General features: G+C 49.2%; 1 protein-coding gene across 1 annotated transcript in view; it reads left to right on the forward strand.

Moving 5' to 3' along the window:
• LOC119181814 (uncharacterized) overlaps positions 1–21082 on the forward strand; it is a 163817-nt gene that overhangs the window by 110534 nt on the left and 32201 nt on the right. Inside the window, exons 8-9 of the mRNA XM_075876035.1 lie at positions 449–530; positions 20066–20219. Of these exons, the coding sequence (XP_075732150.1) occupies positions 449–530; positions 20066–20219 (236 nt within the window). The remainder of the gene's footprint in view (positions 1–448; positions 531–20065; positions 20220–21082) is intronic.

Here is a 21082-nt window from a genome sequence, read left to right on the forward strand (position 1 = left end):
ATGAAATGTTTAGAGCACTCTCAACCCTGATTTGAATATGTTACTGTTAAATTATTTGAATAAAATTAGGAACCATGTTTGCTTTCGCCACATTATTTAGCTCAGTATTCAGTTCTTGCGTTCTTTTTTAATTAATGTGCTTCAATGTATTTGTACTCATTTGCTACATGAGTACACGTAAATCGATACCTGTATAGGCAAACTATTATTGTGCTTATCAAACTTATTTTGCCTAATTTTGATGCGATTCTTATTTCTTTGCTTCCTCCCGGAAACGTTTCTCCTTCACAATGCATCGAAATCGCGCAATCATCTGTGAATAAACTTGACGCTTGAAATTTTAGGTTCTATTACGAGCCAGTTTTGGCGGTGAAACAGATTAATATTAATAGCGTTCTTGTCGGCAGGCAGTTTTGATTGATGTGTATTTTTTTTTCTTTGCTTGAAGGTCCTTACGAGATCTTCGTGCGGGAGTTGGTCGCCATGGACGGCGTGGACAGCAGCGAGATATTGTTGGTCGATAGCCACGGGTAAGTCGCGACCAGCGTATCTTTATTGATTTTTGTATATAGAGCGCTATTAGACGGGCGCCGTGTATACCATTGTTCTCGACGACCCTCGTTTTAAAGGTTCGCGTGAGTACGAGCGCCTAACTTAAGCATGGGCTTGAAAAGGACGAAGTCCGTCACGGCTGGCTAGCGGTTAACAGTGCTTGGCAGCTAACCCGAAGGTCGCCGGTTCGATCCCCGCCACGTTGGTCGCATTTTAATGGCGGTGAAACGGTAGAGGTCAGTGTAATGCGCGATGTCAATTCACGTCAAAGAACACCAGGTGGTCGAAATTTCCTGCTTATGTTATGGTTTCGGAGCGTAAAACCCCGCCGATATCAGTCACTATCTGTACAATGAGAAAAGCTGTCGCTACAAAAAAAAAACACACACACACATTATATGAGTTATGTGTTCTGCCCACCAACTAGGCACGCAAAGAAACATGTGACAGTAGATTGTGGCGGTCTTATACGCACGTTTAATTACTGAATTTCTCACGTTAAGTTGCAGTTATCATTAATCTTTATGATGGCCCAGCAAACAACAAATGGGTTGATTTCACTCCTTAAACACGATTGCGTTAGGCATGAAACATCCGAATGCCCTGTGTACACCCATAAAGGTATATTAAAGACGATTGGTTCACAGTAATTTAAAAAAAAACCTTAAAGGTGCCAAAGGCTTTATTGTGTACCAGGCCAAGTATACTTCTGTAGCCATATTACGCCACCACAACCGCCAACATCGTCATCAACAACGCTTGCGCAGCTTTGCGAATCGGAAGGCCGAACACTGATACTGAGCGTGTGGTGACCTCGGTGTCCGACTGATGGAATGTAAAACAGGCGGTACAGGGCAGCTTGCTGGACATTGGGTCTCGAGGACAGGCGCGTGACGCATCTGGTCGCGAGATGACGTAAGCACGGACACGACGGCAGAGCGCGATGATGCGCCGACACTGTCGAGGCCTGAGAAGCTTGGCGACGTTGACATACTATTGTGACAGCGAAAAACTCGAGCTGGACGTGACAGCACGTGGCGAGGGAACAAGGGTTGTCACCGGTCCTGTACACGGCAGGACGCGGCTAGACGACAGGACGTGTCGTGCGGTCTGGGTATATGGTATATCTTCATGCGCGTGACGACGTTCTTTCTTTCTTTCTTTCTTTCTTTCTTTCTTTCTTTCTTTGCTTGCTTGCTTTGTCAACACTCAGCCGCCTGGATCGGGAGAGTACAGTGGTGTGGTGCCGTGCGCGCTCGATCCAGGCGGACGTGGTCAACATTGCTAACGACCATGCGGTCAGCGTCATGCTCGTATTTTGGTCGTTGGGCCGTGGTAACTGCATGTGCGTCACAAAGGGGGAATCTATAGGCGCCGAACTCTTAACGATTCCACTAAGTAATGTCAGCGAAATCAACAGCTTACGTAAAAAAAAGAAAAGAACTTCGTTGAACTTGTAAAGAAACAAACCTTCTTATACGTGCGAGAACTATTTATTTACGAAAAATTTGGACCAGGATGTAATGATTTGTGAATTACTGATGTTGTCTTTCAGAAAAGTCGGTATGAATTTTTTTTCTTTGTAGCTGTGCCGCGAGGTATTCGATGAGAATATTTATTTGCGCATTTATTTTGATGCTGCTATAGGATAAAAATCGCGTAGGGTGTCCATATCTCAAAATCGGCTTTGTAGCACGACGTGAGCTGACGCACATCGCGTGGAGTTGCGGCAGCGGCACAGTTCATGTGCGGGACTCTTAAGAACTAAGCCGGCTATCACGCAAAATAACACCATACACACGAACGCAATCGTACCGCTGATGTCTGTGTTGGAATCAGAAGCTGATAACCTACCACATTGCGGTGTGATGGCTGAATTGACAAGACACGCGCGCTTCACCGTACTGTGTTGTATCATACCGATGCGTATATATAGGACACAGTTGTCGCTAAAGCTAAATTTCTCGCATTTGTAAACAAGATTTGCTTGTGTTACTTTGTATCGCCATTTTTTTTTGTTCCTCATCTTTCCTCTTTCTTCCTTCTGATATTTGTTTCCTCCGTTTCTTCTCTCCTCCGGAAAGAGTGAGCAGGTGTACGTTGTGCCCCTCCAGGTGGCAGTTGCCAGCTTCCTGAGGCGCTGGGCTTCGCGGTTGATGGAAGCATTAACTAGTCAGCAGTAGGTATTACTAAGCAGCGGCTGGAGTATTGGTGGAGGAAAAGCAGAGAAGTCGATAAAATAACATCCCAGCCAAGAGTAGCGGCTGGGCAAAATTAACAAGACATCCGAGTTGAGGGACAAAATTTAAACTCGAACTATTAAGGTAGGCTAGATGGCGCATGCTGTCACCCCGATTCAAAGGGGAGGCCTTTAATCATCATCATCATCATCATCTCCCTCTTTCCGCTGTGTCCTTGTGTATCTGTGTATGCAAATCAAATAATAATAATAATTTCCACGAGTGATGCGTATTAAAATTTGAGAGGTATATCAAGTGATGAAGCGATTGACAAGAGGTTGATCACCCTATAGGGTACACGACCTGCCCACACAGACTGCTTCAGTTCGTTAACCGCCGGTACTGTGCGTTTCACGAAAGACAACAGCTCAGCCTGGGACGACGGGCCAGTCGAGACGTGTAGGATGACCAAAAATTAGGAAACGCGCGCACACATTCCGCAATACTGCCGCTTCCTTCGTAAAAGCTTCGGTCTTTGGCCGATTACCCAGAAGAGCTTACGCGTCCCTTTGTGTGTCTTCTTCTTTATTCTATAGACCTTCTTCTTGCCCCCTCCGTCTTCTTTCTTTCAAAAACTCACTCCTCCGCATTCCGGAATAGCTTAATCGGTGGCTGCCGGTCTCTGTCTTTGCGCAAACCCCGACATTATGTCGGGACGAAGCTGCTCTTTTGCTGTCATTAGGCGAGGAGGCTGACGGCTGTTGTCGAGCCGCGGCAACCGGCAGCGCGTCATGCCCGCAGCTCCAGGTCTGTGCTAGCTGGCGGCAGGCCGCCTATTTCGCCGGCGTCTTCACTATCCGGGCCGACATCGCGCTGAGGCCTCCCTCCTGGCCGAGAAGTACAGTGGCCCTTTGAGACAGTTCCCTGCTGAAGTGTCCCGGGCCTTCATCGCGTTCGTGGCACAGCCGTCGCTTGGACGGCTATACGACGTTGCATAGTTGCGTGTGTGAGGCGCTTTGTTGTATAAGCCTTCGCTTGGAGATGACTGCGGGGCTGCCGCATGCATGGCCGCTGCGGATTGGTGCTTTGTTTTTACGCCTTTTTTCCCCCTTTAGGTTGCTGCTTTGTTGGGTGGTGAGCCCCTATACTTTAGGTTGGCTTTCAAAAGAGCAGGAAGGGTCGACGCACTGCGCAGTTGTCCTGCGTCAAGACAGTCGCTATGTATGGGTGTTTTTTTTTTCTTCGTGCCTCTTTGTTTCAGTTCGTCGGCATTGTCGTGTGTTTATAGGGGTTCCACCTGGAGTGTTTTTGGCTCTTTCGTCTGAAGCAGAATGTAGCCTGTCGGGCACTGCTTTTATATGCTGTCTGTGAGTGAAGGCTGGCAGTTTCTGCTTCGTTTGTAGACTGGGATATGAATCACAATCCCGCCGAACTTGTCGTTGCAGATACTTTGTTTCTGTATAGGCAAGATTGAATGCTGTCGATAAAATAGGGGGTTCGGGACCATTTCGACGTAGGCACCCGCGGAGACAGCCCAGCGCACCAAGGCGTGCCACAGTGAGCTTTTGTAGAGCTGCTGCAAAACGTCGGCACTCGTGCGAAGAATGCTGGAGTGAGCTCTATAGTCTGCTTTAAGAGAGGGATCGTGGTTGTTCCCTGCATTTACTGAGCCATCTGGAACTTTTTCATATGGCATGCCGCATTTTCTGACGAACTTTTACCATTACGAGGGCGTATGTCACTGATACGAGCGATCCTGTTGTGAGAGTATCACTTAAATGGGTTCCTCTACAAGGGTTTTGACCTCCTAAGGCTCGGTTCATCGATCAAGCAGCGTCACTTGAACGACACTTACAGTAGCCATCAATACCTGCCATAGGCGGGCCGCGGGTTCCCTTTTAGACGGTGTGAAGTCTAAGTTCAGTGCATTTATTCGACCCGTCACTTGGTTGTCGAGTTCTAAAGAAAACAAAGAAGGCTCGTGGTGGGTTAGATAAAAAAAAAGAGGTGATGATGTGCTTCTCACAGTCGCATACCTTGGGTCTTTGGCCTTAACACAGTAAACTTGCGAAGTAAATAACTCCTTGAATGCAACATCAGTGTTCAACGGCTGCCATAATGTCATGGCATAATGCCATAACCGCCATGGCCATAATGGGACAGTTCCGACTGAGAGCAGTGGTATATGGGGCTGAATGGACTCCCGCTTTAGATTATTAAAGAAGGGGGGGGGGGGGCGGGGGGCTCCCTGCCCGGGCCATGTACACGCCCATGATACCTACTAAAGTACTCATGAGCCCGCTCACAAAATCTGCCCACGTCGAAGTGACGGGCCATCGAACTCCGAGCCATAACACGCAACGGTCGTCGACAGTCGAACATTGAATTCCGTATCGACTGTGCAAGGGTAGAGCAACTCTTCTTCCGTATAGCTCGACCACTCCGCCTTTATTGATCGAACGCTGTCGGAGGGTCTCTTTCCTCCGAGAGCGCTGTTGGGCTCTTTAGCATTCGGCTCCCGTCCGCGGCACGTCCGCGGCGCCACCCTCCTTAATACGTCTCGGACCTCCCTCGGCGCTCTGGAAGATTCCCTGGGTGTTCCACGGATCACGCTTTGGAGTGGCGCGCTCGTCTGACGCCGCGAGGGCGGCAATGTCACCTTTCAAGGGACGAGTTGCCTTTCACATTTGCGCGGCGCACGCGGCCGAGGATGCCTTAGCACGGCGATGCGAGCCTCCTCCCCCTTCGCGTGCTGCCACGATTAGCTTATACAAGAGCTGCTTATGCTAATACAGAGCGCACGGGCGATTATCGTCGCCGCCCCATGCATGTATGCATGCGCCGACAACGCTGGTACCGAAATCGCTGGTTTGGGGCCATTGCCGAGCCATCTTCACTGATGGTCAATGCAGATATGACGGAGACCCAGTGAATGGACGACGCTAATGGGCCCGGAAGTGGGGCTGGGGGGCATTATTCACTTGTGAGGGGCTAATGGGTAATTTTTGCTTTGCCAAATGCGCTGCCCACTGATGTATCTTCTTTTCTCTTAATTTCTTTTTTCTTTTACGACTAACCCTGGCTTCGCCGAAGCAACGCGAGCACCAGGTATGAATCTTGTCATCAGCAGAAGGGATGACTGGCTGACACTGGATTCCGCTGTGGAGAGAGGGTACTGGCACGGCTGCCAGTCCAGTACCATGCAAGGCCGCTGGCCGTGGTACTGGACTCTTTCTCTCAGGTCGTGGGATCGAATCTCGGCTGCGGTGGCTGTATTTTCGGTGGAGGCGAAAGTGCTGTTGGCCCGTGCGCTCAGATTTGGGTACACGTTAAAGAATCCCGGGAGGTCGAAATTTCCGGAGCCCTTCACTAGAGCGTCTCTCATGATCATATGGTTTTGGGACGTTAAACTCCACATATCACTCAAATCACACCACTGAAGGAAAGGGGAGTAATGGATGGAAGGGGAGCGGTAGTTTGACCATGTATGATCGCTTGTTGTCTACCCTGCCACGGTGAAGGAAATGGGGGAGGAAAGCCTAGAGTAGGTTGGACACAGTTCAAGCGCGCTGGTGGCGCACGGGAAGTTCATCGTTTTCTCACAGACAGATGGACTCACCTTGGCCCTCTTAGACTACTCCTATTCTTCTTGCGGTTGGCTATAGACACTCGTGGTTACCTGGCGTTCCTTGATATATTTTTTTTTGTTTTTGTATTTTTTCCAATGTTCACTATTTTTGAGTGAGTGTTAATTTCAATTATTAGGTGAAGTTTGACTGGAACATGACAGAAGTAGGTAAATAAAAAGTCAGATTTTTTTTTTAGATAAGGAAACATGGGAACTCAGTTCCGGTTGTGCCATAGTTTTCAGCGCCTCGTTCAATTCGCACAGAAAATAACAAAGAAAGGGAGAAGATATTGAAGTGCGCCATACATACAAAGGCACGCCTATACAACAAGTGTCTGTGTGGGCGTCGGCACCTCAGCCACATCTCAGATTACATAGGACGGTCACCGATCACACCGCAGTGCGATGGGTGATGATGGCCAGTGTGTGTTGAGACAACTGATGTTGATGGTCCGCTGACGTTATGTTAGGAGACAGCCAGTTGCGGATCCAGAGGGAGGCGGGTAAGGAGTGATCCCCCGCCACAGTCTGTGTCAGCACCCCACCCCCTTTCTTCAATTCTTGTCGTCCGCCTCCTATCACTATTTTTAACAAATGAGTGGGACCACCGTCATGTTATAACGGGGTATTCGTGTTAGTAATGTTAGTGAAAACAAGAGTCAGAACCCCCCCTCCTCCGGTGTTACTTCAAGTGACCCCCCCCCCCTTAAGATGAGTCGCTCGATCCGCCCCTGGAGACGGCTGACGGGGATAGTCATGTACTGTCGGGTGTCGACTAACATTGACCGTCAGAGAACGTAATGAGATAGCCAACTGACGTTGAAAGTAAGGTGATAGATGAAAGAGACAGCGCTGCGAAATTCACAAAGGCGGCAGACAAGAACTAGACAGACAGGTGTGTGTTTTTCTTGTCTGCCGTCGTTGTCAACGCTTTCCGATAACACCCCAACAAGGCCCTTCACAAGTTCGTCTGATAGCAAAATGATGTTCTGGGTCGACTGACGTTGGTAGTCAGGTGACGTGAAGTTGAGAGCCAAGTGAAGTCGACAGTCAGCTCATGTTCAGAGTCAATTATCGTTGATACTTAGATGACGTTCGGAGTTAATCACCGTTGATAATCGAGTGACGTTAAGAGTCAAGTGATGTTCATATTTGACTTACAGTAAGTGTCCTAAACGGCTGCGTTCGTAGTCTCCTTCGGTATCACACGGAGCAGCCAGTTCACGGCTCGCTTTTGCACCCTCGGGTGACGTTAACGGAAGATTGCGGGCAAGAAGAGAGGAAAAAGAAAGTCGCACGCGAAAGCCACACGATGCGAAACGAGCCTAATCCCCTCCGCCTGATTCCCAACTTCGAAGGCAACCTGCGAACGAAAGAGGCCCGGTGAGCGCCTTGGCGGCCGGCGCTAATTACACACGTCGCGCGCGGTCAGGCCGAGCCGCTGGAAAGAGAGAAAAGCAAATTACATAGCGGCGAGGCTTCGAACGAAAATCTCTTCCTTCCTTTCCGGGGATCGTTCTTCACCGTCGCGCCGTATACAGTCGCCAGAGGGGGCTAGTGTCCCTTACGATGTGTGTGCGTATAAGGGGGAGGGGGAGGTCTCGTTACCGTCTCACCGTTCTCGAAGAGCCCGCCATTTGTTCCCGCTCCCTGTTTGCTGCGAACACTTCGAGAAACCGGGAGTGTTGGTGCACCGTTTAGCGTTTAGCAATCAGTGAGACCGGAACGCGGTTAGAACGTGGTCGCGCGCTAATTCTGTGCAGTACGGCGGAAACTAAAGGGGTTCCTGGGCCGAACTCGCTCGTTCCTACGCTCTGGAGGAGTATTCCCCTTAGAAGTGTGGCAGCTTGGGCTAGTTGGTATGACATGACGATAGTTATAGCGCGAGCACAGAACGATAACAAAGAGACAAGAAGGAAAGCATTGCAATGGCGAAAACCTCACTCTCGATAATTAGACAAGCGCTAATGAAAATATTAGGTATGTTCAAGCCGCCCTGTGCGAAACGAGTCGCTGAGCAAATAATGGACTTGAATATGTTAGTATTTCGTGGTTCAAGTTCGAATAATGTTTCGTTGTACATTGCAGAAGGGTGCTAAACATGTACGTTTGACGTCCCGCGTTATGTGATGATGAACTGCTTTCAGAGCGCGTCCCCTTGAAGACATTACGTTGAATCTGGATCGTGGTTTTTATCGATAAGGAAGCGGCTATATACGTTTGATACTCTCGTTACTCACTTTTATTTCGCCGGTGCCCAAACCAGGCGTGACTATTATACACAGGATGAAATTCGACCCATATTTCGTTGCATATTGAATTTCGCGCTACAAACATCAGCTTTATCATAGGCGTTGTAGCATGTCACTTATTTCTAAAGTTTTTAGGAGCTAAGCTCCTCTTAGTCTGACCTTCTGTCGCGTCAGGCGTAACCGGCAGTATATTCCGAACAGTATAATAGATGGCGCTGTCTCATAGAAGTACGTACAAACTGCAGTTGAGTGAGAATATTCTAGATGGCGCTGCACCGTTACTCTCCTCGGATTGGCTGCTGCGCGGGCTGTGCCTGGGTGCGTGAGGAACGAGTTCCTCTCTGTCTCCTGGATCGTCGCCGTAAGTGTCGGATCGTTGGTGGGCCATGCACGAAGCGTAGCGCTGGCTCGTGCCGTTGCTCGTGCTCGTCGCCAGAACAGACAAACAGGCATACAAAAAGACAGACAGACAGACAGACAGACAGACAGACAGACAGACAGACAGACAGACAGATGAACGGACGGACGGATGGATGGACGGATGGATGACAGACAGACTGACAGACAGACAGACAGACAGACAGACAGACAGATGAACGGACGGACGGATGGATGGACGGATGGATGACAGACAGACCGACAGACAGAGACAGACAGACAGACAGACAGACAGACAGACAGACAGACAGACAGACAGGCAGACAGACAGACAGACAGGCAGACAGTCAGACACACGGACGCACTCACGGACGGATGGACGCTTCGCTCCACTAATTATCATTCACTCCGTGGATATGCTGTGAATTTTTTTTAAATTTCGCATCGTGTGGAGAGGGCGGTGAGAAGCACTTCGTTTCACGTAAAGGTTACGTGCACTTATTAGATCCGGATGGTGGAATAAATTTTATTGTAAGCCAGTCATTCCAATGGCTAATTACATCGAGCCTGGGAACCTCTTTAACGGAATACATACAATCAAATCCGGGTTTGAAGGAAACGCTATTTAAATACTTGTTACGAAGAACTGTTGCGGGAAAGTTCAGGCCGATGCCGTTCGTCCTTGCGTGTTGTTTGGCCCGGCGATCCTGCTTACAGGGTAAGAATAGCCACATGAGTGGCCACCTATCGAGGCACTACGGAAACGCGGTCGACTTCCCGAGTGCACAAGCGCATACAGTTTCAAGTAGCGCGCTGGAGGGGGAAATCTGGAGCCAGTGTTTATGAGACCTGCAACACGTGACACTTCATCAAGCGTACATGAATTTGCCGAAGCATCGATCTCAAGGTTGCGTGTGGTCTGAAGCCGGTTTGTCTCAAAAACGTAGTTCAGCAAAACGATGTTGATCAAACGTTCAGCACTCTCCCTTGCCCGCCTTGAACTCAAATCGGCTCACGATGTTCGTAATGAGCCATTGCTCCATGCGAAACGAGGCCAAAACTCAACACTAAACAGAGCCGAAAGTGGGTTCGGAGCCGCGAGCACGAAGAATTAACCAAATCCGTGCATTAACCATTTCATTCTGGCCACGGCGGCTCAACAATCGCGGAGCCGCAGTTCTCTTCAGTGCTCGTGTACGCGGTCCCGCGGCCACTGCACAGAAAATCGAGTGGCCGTCATGGTGAACCCGTGCTTCGGAATGTTCGCACGGGTATTATAGCGCGAGCACTAAAACACACGCTCGTTTTTTTGTTTTTTTTTTCCTTCGCGTGTATACCCTTCCTGTCGCCGTACTCTCCCCACGAGAGGGGTTCCGTTGGAGCCACACCCTCCTCATACGTGCGGGTGCACACTCGCATACTTCCGGTTTAGTAAGTGCTGCTGGGCAGCAGCGGCCATTTTCTTCCAGGTAAGAAGCGTGACGCCGTTGAGAGAATGCACGGGCGACAAGGGACCGTACCGATATACGAGAAAAGCGTTGCAGGAGCACGCACTTATAGAGTGATTTGCAGTTACCGGTACGGGGAGTTGAGGTGAAAGGAATTTTTTTTTATTATTTGTGCTACTTTAAGCATGATACGTTGTCACGATAGTCGATTCGTATATTCAGCAAACGCTTTAAGCGGTGCAAAGAAGACAGCATGATAAACGGGAACACAGACGCACCCACGAAGCGAACGGAGGCGTACCTGAATGTTAAGGCTCGATAGTTATAGCGCGAGAACAAAACGACCACACAGAGACAAGAAGGACACGAAAGACACGAGCGCTCGTGTCTTTCGTGTCCTTCTTGTCTCTGTGTCGTCGTTTTGTTCTCGCGCTATAACTATCGTAATGCCATACCAACTAGCCCAAGCTGCCACACTGTTAAGGCTCGGTCGGCTAATTTTTCCAACAGCTCAAGTACCCAACGGTGTTATGAATCGTCTACTCCTGCCGGAATGTTCAAATGTTCATCAACAAGTTTCGCAACGCGGCTAGACCAGGGTCTGTGTCCTAGCTTTCACCCGAAGGTAGACATTCTCCTTGATAAATGACTCTTGAGTGGAGTATTCATTTCGATCATGCGTAACAAACACGCGTCATTTACGGTATACGCGCACAAGTTTGTAAGTTTATGAAAGTGCAGCTCTTGTTCTACATCTCTTTCGTTTTTCAAAGCTCACTCTTACACGCGAGGGTCGTGCCTTACCGGACTGATATTCGATTATGATAGTGTCGGCGTTACCGATGATAGCGAACATTAGCTAACATTGAATCATTGGGCTATTTTAATAAACTGCTTTGTTTGATTTTAATAAGCTAATTTGTTCATTAGGCTTCTTTAGCGAACATTATCGGGTGCTAACGAATTGTGGTACCATGCGAATTAGTTCGGCAGTTTGAATGATATGCTTCGAATGAGGTCCTTTGCCGGAAACTTTTTTCGGGGTGGGCACTCCCTCCACCATCCGAATTTCGAGAAGGGGTGGGATTGGGGCAAGCTACCCCCCCCCCCTCCAGAAGGGGGGGCTATGGCCTCAAACACACTGTTATACTGCGCTGTCCTTGGTATAGCCGCATATTCTTCGTCAGAAGTTCGAATGTATTAATGAGGGCGAATGCAACAGGCGAAAGAAGACAGGAGAAAAAAATCTTGCTAGCGCTGTATTTTGTGGCTGGTGCTCCAAACCGAGATGCAAACACAGAGAACGTAGTTCAGATGAAAACCCTTCCCGCTCGCTGGATTCCGAGCCGACCGGTTGTACCCTCGCGATCTTCGACGACAGTGCAGCTAAGGCCGACTGGGTTGGTCCGACGCCACCTCCTGTCGCCAACAAAAGGTCTCGCCAGTGGTGCCCCGTCCTCGAACTCCTGCGACCGTCTTCATCCTTCCTACCTTCTCCTCACTTCCGTCGTTCGCTTTCCCTGTGCCTCGCTCTCTTTTTCCTCTCTCTCTATCTCTTTACCCTTTATTCCTATCATTTTAATTCCTTTTTACCCCCGTCCCTCGTGAGCTACTGTTGAGGTGTCCCCGCCCCTGAGAGACACTTACGGGGCTCACTTTTCTCGTCTTTTCATTTAAAGTCACTCCCCCCCCCCCCCCCCTCCAGGTGAAACCGCCTCGTGAGTACAAAAATAGCAGCGTTTGGCGGCCTAAGAAACTCGTGAATGACACCAAAAGCCAAATGACCAATTGATTGATATGTGGGGTTTAACGTCCCAAAACCACCACATGATTATGAGAGACGCCGTAGTGGAGGGCTCCGGAAATTTAGACCACCTGGGGTTCTTTAACGTGCATACGGGCCTACAACATTTCCGCCTCCATCGGAAATGTAGCCGCCACAGCCGGGATTTGAACCCGCGACCTGCGGGTCAGCAGCCGAGTACCTTAGCCACTAGACCACCGCGGCGGGGCACCAAATGACCAATTGATAACGTCGTGTGATGACACCATGAATAGCGCATTCACATGACAACGTTGCTTGGACAAAGAGTGACATAGTACGATGGCACAGTGCAAGTCCGGGCGACGTGCACAAAGATTCAGAGTGGAGGGCTGGTGGAATGCAATGTGACGGACTTCCAACACCAGTGTGTTTTAATGAGTGCTTCGTGAGAGAGCATATCGCATTCACTTAGCTACCATCCATGTTCGCACGGACCATCAATACTATAGGCAAGACCTTATCAGTAAATGGTCTAGCAGCAGTTGCCAAGAAAACATGCTCAGTGCCAGCGATGTACTACTTTTGAAAAAATTAAAAAAAAAAAACAGAGATAAGGAAACGTTCATGATGAGACAAGCGCAAAAAATACACACACTCAGAGAGGACACAGACAAGCGCTTGGGACTTCACAAACAAGCGAAGTTGGGAATGACGTACATGCGTGTGATGTATTTATTAGTGTTCGCTTCGAAATAAAATTTTCAGTTGCTAGTAAGCGTTTGTCTGTGTCCTCTCTTAGTGTGTGTATTTTTTGCGCTTGTCTCATCGTAAACCGTTACCAACACGCCCAACTGGCAGTCATCCTAAAAGGAAACGTTGACGAGCCAATCCGTATTACGGTGACGGCGCAACAGAGGAAGTCGGTCCAGTGAGGGTCAACGTGGTTCGGAAATGGATGGAGACTTCCAGCGGGGCCGAACTCTCGCCTCGTTGTCCAGTTTATAACGTATCGTTGCGGCGACGGACGCGGTGGTTCTTGCCCGCGGAACGCGGTTAACGTGTTTCCGAAAAGTATCAAATGAGCAGGTAAAGAAAAAAAAACAATAAAGCAAGAAAGAAAACTAGTTCGATGAGTTCGCTCTTACGGAGGAACGAGCTGCGGCGTGATTCGACGATGCCACGGCGGTGCTTGTTTTTGTTTTTGGCAACGAAAGAAGAGCCGCGCCGGTGCGACCCAGTCACCCAGTCGAACTGACCCGCGGTGCAAGGCGTGCTGTTGCACAGTCTCCTTCCTACACGATTACACGCTCTTCTTCTCTCTCTCTTTCTCTCTCTCTCAACAAAACAAGAGAGGAGGCGAAGTTCCGAGAAAGCCGAGGAAGATGGCGAGGAGAAGGGAGCCGGACGCCGACTGCCTCCGTAGCCCCCCTCCGCATGCAGGTCATCATCAGCCGCCGCCGCCGTAGGTTTGCCGCGAGTCTCGGAAGCTGTAATCTCCGGACCCCCATCTTCCCTCTTTCGAGAACTGTGGCTCCGATCAACCGGAAGTACGGTGCAGTACTGCGTAAGCAGTAGCCTCGCGCAGCGATCCCGAGAAAAGGCGCAGAGACGGACCAAGTTGGGCCTTTGGGGGTCGACTTATAGACATGTATACGGCGTTACGATGCTGAGCACGAGGGCACGGGTTCGATTCCCGGATGTGCCGGTCTTAATTGAATGAGAGCGACTTGCAACGACCATAGAGTTTCCCAAAATTAACTAGAGGGCACTCTGGCGCGGCGATCGTTCAGCGACCATGGGAATAATGGGTAGTACACACACTTGCCTAGTCTACGTACTTGCGGGCATAGAATCGTACTTGCGGCTTCGTTTATTGCTGTGTTTCAGTTTTTGTTTTGAAAGAAAAAACAAACCCTTTTCAACTTAGTGACTTGATTCGAAATGGTAAGCCTAAAAGAATAAGGTTGTGAAGCGCAAACGGTGAACATTTGCTAATTTATGTTTTCATGAAAAAAACAGCTTCAAGCCACACGGGCACACACGGAGCCAGAAGCAGGCCAGAAGTACGAAAATTAGACAAATGTGTGTACTACCCGTCATTCCCATGCTCGCTGAAGTGCCGTGTGTTGGAGCTCCCATAGACACTAGCGCCAGAGTTCCCTCTCGTGTATATTGAGAAACTCTATGGCAAGGACGCCTTTAGGTTGTGAAAAATGTTCCAGAGCCCCCAACCATGATGTGCCTTTGGCGTAGCTTGTGCCGGAGTGGATGGAGAAGGGATTCCGCTCCTGCACCCAAGAGTTCTTCAGTTTGGCGAGTGTATATGGATGCACGCGTACTAAAGCACGCACGGGCATAAATAAAGCGTGGATCTGCTTTGAACCAGCTACAAATCTCAAAGGCCAGGAGTTTTTCCCACTGCAAGCGCCGGCTCGATTCAGTGCTAGCCGCCGGAAACACGTCACGGACGCCATGCTTTAGACTCCACCTTCATTCCTTCTCGACACTGGAACGTTTTTAACCGGGAACCTGCTTCAGGTGCAGTAATGTGTGCGCCGCATCACGGTCACCTCTGGTCATTGAAAAAAAAAAAAAGGCCAACACTAACGGGAAAGGCAACAACGACTGCTAGAAACTATCATCGCCATTGAAGGGTGTGTGCTACAGAAATTGGGTACAACTACTGATATTCACCACTGGTCCACTAAAAAAAGAAGTCAACCATAGGGAAGAAGCCCAACGCCGGGGAACGGGAACGGCAACGCCAGTGTCGAGAAGACCCCCGAAGCGATGGAAAACCTACGCCAACGACAAAGTGTCCGTAGATTTATGTAAAATGTCCGAACGCGGGCTTTAAGTGCCAGGTTCGTCTCAGGTTGGACGTCCATGTCGTGTCTGTGACGGTGTGTGGTTCAACTGGAACCTCTCTGCGCTGATGATGAACGCAGGAACATCCTAGCATCATCTAGCTAAATCCTAGGAACGAGCTAAAAGCGACCTAATGACGCAACCATTTCAGTCTTCAGAATCGTGCAGTTTCTCTGTTTCAAGGCTTGCACGGTTTAGTGCTTCGTGCAAGCTTCGACAATTTCTTAACAGAGTGCTCGTCCCATAGCGACAATCTTTTTGTTGTCGTCGTCGTCGTTGTTGTTTCACTTCCGGTTAAAACCATTCGCACTGTTCTTGCACTACAAAGCGACGCCGGCGTCCGCTTGCACGCGTCGTCTGCCCCGTCGTTACAAAAGCGCTTTGAGCAGACGATGCCACCGACGAGTATGAACACCTGAATGTCACACTGCGCGCGCACCTGAGTGCATAAACGCACGAGGCGTGACACATTCAAGTGCTCCTCTTGAGCGCTCGAATTGGCTCCGCGGTAAATGTGTAACACGCTTTCAACACCGACCAAGTACTTCAACGTAAAGGTTGTCACAGACGCGGCACGTTGTCCTTATCTGAACGCGAGACCCGCGCTGCAGACTACGCTCACTGCACGGATTTAGCGAGGCCCGGTTTACGACAAAGTATACATGTACGCGGAGTGCGTGCTGCAATGCGGTGCGTCGGCGGCTTCGGTTCGCGCGGCGCGTGGGGGATTGTTGTTGCCGCGTCTGTTTGTGTTGTTCCCGACGTTAAGACGCAGCACTTGGCGACGCTGCAATCTTGAACTAGCATGCGTTCTGTTGCTTATGGGCGTTAAAAAAAAGAAGAAAACAAAAACGTGTGGTGGGCACGCGGTATTCCGGAAAGAAGTTCATTTATGCGTGCGTGCCCTGTCAGTTGTGTGCGGGATGCTTCGCAATGGATCGCCGGAAGCGCAGCGTGTTCCACGTACACTTTTTCCCTAGCCTCGGCCGCTAACCGTACCTTCCCGAACCGTCGCACGCTGTGGTGCGTGACGCAACTTCCGCTGTTGCAGAATGTGAGGCGTTCTCTTCAGTCTTCGGGACGTTGTTCGACGCTATCGTGAACGTGACCACTACGAGAAGAAAAAATTTAGACATTCGAGAGACATGGACATACGTAGAATAGTTCTAGCCATGCTAAACGGCGTATACGTCTGGTTAGGTATAAACAACTGTATTGATTTACAAGCGAATGGTGTTTAATTTTATTTGGCACTCCTCTCTTGGTGAGTGCACAGCTGCTTTTTCGTTTTTGTTATGGCAACAATGTTGATGCGTGGATCTGGTTGCCGAAAGCGGGGCCAAGAATGTCCTCAAGCATTGTAATGGCCTTAGGAGATCCTTGAAAGTTCCTTGGGAGTACCTTGGGAGTCCTTGGGAGTCCCTTGGGAGTTCCTTGGGTGTGCCTTGGGAGGTTCTCGCGTTATCTAATTTTAAGTGCGACCAACAAATAACAACTAGCCCGGCAACTTGCCTTGGCAAAATGAATGAATCGATAAATTGTTCACAACCTGTACACACGCGAATTTTCTAGCCTCTTTACTGAGTTGGGCGCAAGGCTGAAATTTCCTCCGCGTGGTCACAGTGGCTACGTGTGCTCGGCTGCTGACCCAAAGGTCGCGGATTCGATCCCGGCCGAGGGCGTCGCATTTCGAAGCAGGTGAAATGCCACAAGCCCCGGTACTGAGCCATGAAATTACACGTTAAAGAATAATACCGCGTGGGCGAAATTTCTGAAGCCCTCCACTGTGGCCTATCTCAATCATATCGTAGTGTTGGCTCTTGAAACCCCATATGTCGTTACATAATTTTGATTAGGACGTACAATTACAACGTATTATATATACAGCAACTTGAGAAACAGAAACAGGTAAAATGGGTGAGACGCATGTTGAACAGAGTGTATTGAATAGTGAAGACTAACCCCCGTATTCACAAACACTCCTCGACTCGACTTTCACTCTTTACTTGACAGGGTCGGGCACTGCGCCACAGGCTCAAAATGACGCTGCGCTACTCAAGAATCGCAGCAGATTATCGCAGAAATGCAGTGACTTACCGTGCCTGGAGAGGGCGCTTCAATCGGCTTTCTCAAGTGAAGGGGAAGCGTTGAGTGAAGGGACCTTTTAGGATACGGGGGTAAGGAAGAAATTCGCGTGACAAGCAATCCGGATGACGCTTGAGATCATGTAGCGTATAAGCACACTGCATGAGGCGTCCCCCATAAGTATACCGCAACCGGACAGATGCACGGACTGACGATTCTCAAGAAATCTTAAGTGAGTATAGCGTGTACACGGGCTGTCAGAAGACGATTTTTGGTTCGGCGTGTATCCGATGCAGTGTAACAATGACGTGCCTCTTTCTGCGGTAATTGCGGCTCTTATTCGCTGTAGTAACAAAAGCACAGAAAATAGGGCGGGAATTAAATTTAGACCGGAAGCAGCGTCTTAGGGTGAACAAGGCGTGCAAGCTCCTTCTTACGTCGCTTCCTTCTTACAGAGGAAGTGGCGTGTGCCCTACAACGTGGAACGCTTGTGTCTGCCTGACAATGCTCGTTTCGCGAAGAAAAAAAAAATCCCGGAAATAGCGTATATGATCCCGCCGCAAAGCCACGCAGGAAATGAAGAAGAGAGATGCATTCTTCTTTGCATTGTCTTACAAATCATTTTCTTTCTCTCGTGCGTGCAAGTTCCTTCGTTCTTCCTCCGGGTTCGTCAAGACATCGCTTCCCCTTATTACCGTAAAAGAGCTATACGCTGTCATAATTTCGCTCGCCGAACCGTGGCCTTCAAATGTGATAGCTGGGGTAAACACGACCTTAATTACAAATGACAGTGCCGGCGGACCGGTCAGCGCTGGAAAAACTCCACTTAAAAACGCATTGGGACTTTTTTGTGGCTTGTTTCGTTATTTACTACAGACTTGCTTCGAAGTGCGTTATCTTCCTTTGGAGTCGTCCTGTGTGTTATATATTGTCCGACAATGGCGGAATGAAATAAACACTTCCGGATGCAAACTTCGACTTCGACTGTGCAAACTTCGAGCCCAATATTCGTTGGCCACGCTGCAGCTCCAGGCCCTAAATACCAAAACCATTTCTTTTTATGGTGTTACAAAGCGAGTTGGCACAACTAACACAACGTGCGTGTTTACCAAAACATAGCAGCATTCCTACAGGTAGGAGTGTAAGAAGAATTTTTTTTTTTTTGGGGGGGGGGGGGGGCGCCCAGGTTGCCTTCTTGGTTGGGGGGGTGGGGAGCACCTTTTTGAAATAATCATTATTTGCTCACTATGCCTTGACGAAAAACTATCTCGGGGATGGGGGGACACATTTGGTGTGCCACCACCTGGCTACACCACTGACTACAAGAGGCTACACTATGTTCACAAAGTGAGGATGTCGTTGTAGCACACAGTGCGTCAACACATAGGCAGACAAATATTTAGGCGTTGATGTACACGGCGACGCACTGTTAATCAGTAAAAAAAAATAAAGTGCATTGTCCTCCGAGGCGGCCACATAATATTCCACGTTTCAGGAAGTTTCGTTGAGCCGATGTCGCCGAAAATGCTGCAGCGAGTTTTAAGTGGGAGCAGTGCGCGCTCTGAGTGGTCGTCTTTCGTCGGGTCTGCTCAAACATAGTTTCCTACAATTAACTAGAGAGGACTCAGGCGCTGCAATCGTTCAGCGACCACGGGAATGATGGGTATATAGCACACAGAGAACGCACTTGTGGGTTTATTTATTGCTTTGCTTTTGGTTCTGTTTCGAACGAAAGAACAAACTGTTTCAAACTTCGTTACTCGATTTGAAATTGGTGAGCCTGAAAGGTTAAGAAGTGCAACTGCTGAACGTCTGCTGATTTTTTGTTTCGTGACAAAGCAGCTTCAAGCTACGCGCGGAGCCGAAACCGTGAGCCGATAGTACGAAAATGAGACAAATCCGTGTATACTACCCATCATTCCCATGCTGACTGAAGCACCATTCGCTGTTGCTCGAATCCATAGACACTAGCGCCAAAGTTCCCTCTAGTCTACTTGTAGGAAACTCTATGCGCTCAAGCAGCTACTCGGGTCCGCTACTGCAGCGCCTCTGTTCGCCATTTTCCAGGCGCGCTCATTAAGCTCCGTCATCTTAAACTGATAACGTCCCAGTTATACTGATAACGTCCCAGTTTTTTTTTTATCCGTATCAAATCGACAAACAGTGCTACGGCAAATTCTCACTCGCGAAAACACTCGGGCCGGCATGTTCTACGTTTCGTGATCATTTCATATTACGACTTAGAAAAAACCGGCAAAACAATTGATTAGCAGTCCAATATGGCGGCGCCCACGAAGCCGTGAGTCGAACCATAGCGAAGCAAATCGCACGCGCATCACGAAAGAGCACAGCGCAAGGTGCTCATTGCGCATGCGTGAAATTCACTAACTGCGGTGACACCGACCGGCCCCCACGCACTCAGATGTTCCCTTTAAAACAGTGGATCACTGTGTGTATTGATTGATATGTGGGGTTTAACGTCCTAAACCCCCATATGATTATGAGAGACGCCGTAGTGGAGGGCTCCGGAAATTTCGACCCACCGGGGTTCTTTAACGTGCACCCAAATCTGAGCACACGGGCCTACAGCATTTTCGCCTCCATCGAAGATGCAACCGTCGCAGCCGGGATTCGATCCCGCGACCTGCGGGTCAGGAGCCGAGTACCTTAGCCACTAGACCACCGCGGCGGGGCACTGTGTATATTGCCTTCGCGCTGGGAGTTGCAAAGAATGCCTGCCACATGTGCGGTGTATATTCATTCATCCAATTCAATTCTATTATACACGTTATAAAATACCATTTTAGCATCTGCTTTTGAACGTGTGCTTGCGTTGCGGAATGATAAATACACATTTGTTGTGCAAGGAAATTGAGTACGAAATGCTTTTTTTTTTTTAATGTTTGCAGATGCCCTACTGACCGCACCATCATGGGACCTTTGCACAAGGTCAACGAGGACGGCAAGGTCCTTCACGCGCCCTTCGACGCCTTCAAGTTTCCAACGTCCGAGATTGTCCAGTTCAAGGCGCTCGTGACACCCTGTCTGCCGACCTGCGAACCGGTGAGGAATCAGTTGGAGCAGAGAGAGAGAGAGAGATAAATAAAGAGGAAAGGCAGGAAAGTTAATCAAGCTTGGCTCGGTTGGCTACCCTACACTTGGGGTGGGGGAAAGGGAGAATAATAGAAATTAAAGAGATAGAAAAGAAGAGGAGTGAGAGAGAGAAGGATGAATAGTCAACTCGAGACTACACAGCACGGTCTCACACTGTTCTTTCGCAAAAAGTCGTGTAGTCTGGTGGTCCTTAAGAAGTACAAGAGGGCTTTCGTGGCTTTTCGCGTATGGGAAACCGTCGGCCAATGTCCTAGGATCTTCTCTTCTGTAAGCGGCCGTGAATCCAGCTGACAAAGCTTGGCTTCCATAATACGTCGTTCAGAGTGGTATGCTGGCAATGACATAGAATGTGCTCAAGCGTTTCCTCGCAGGCGCAGATGTTGCATGCCGAAGTGTTCGCCATTCCAAGGAGACGAGAGTACGCATTTGTAAATGCCACGCCCAACCTCATGCGACACAGTAATGTTTCAGCGCATCGTGGGAGCCCGAATGGCAAACGAAGTTGCAAACAGAATGCAAATTATGGAACTCAGGCTAGAGCCAGGCCTACAATATTTTGTGTGGCTGTCAGATGTTCAGCGTGGAAAGGTTCGGTGCAAGGACGGGCGAACCTTTGAACCTCGTAAAATGTTCCGCTTCCAAATATGTTCGCTTTCTCTATCAATTTCTCCTTCTTCTGAGCCCAGTTTTTTTTAAAATCTGAGGGAACTTGCAGAAAGCAGGGACACTTAAGACAGGACAGTATACGTACACTACCGTCTACTGTTAAAGGGAACGCTCTGATGAGCACCTGTCATATTGCGGGCCCTACA

This window comes from Rhipicephalus microplus, chromosome 10 (assembly GCF_043290135.1).
Source record: "Rhipicephalus microplus isolate Deutch F79 chromosome 10, USDA_Rmic, whole genome shotgun sequence".
Classification (NCBI taxonomy): Eukaryota; Metazoa; Arthropoda; class Arachnida; order Ixodida; family Ixodidae; genus Rhipicephalus; species Rhipicephalus microplus.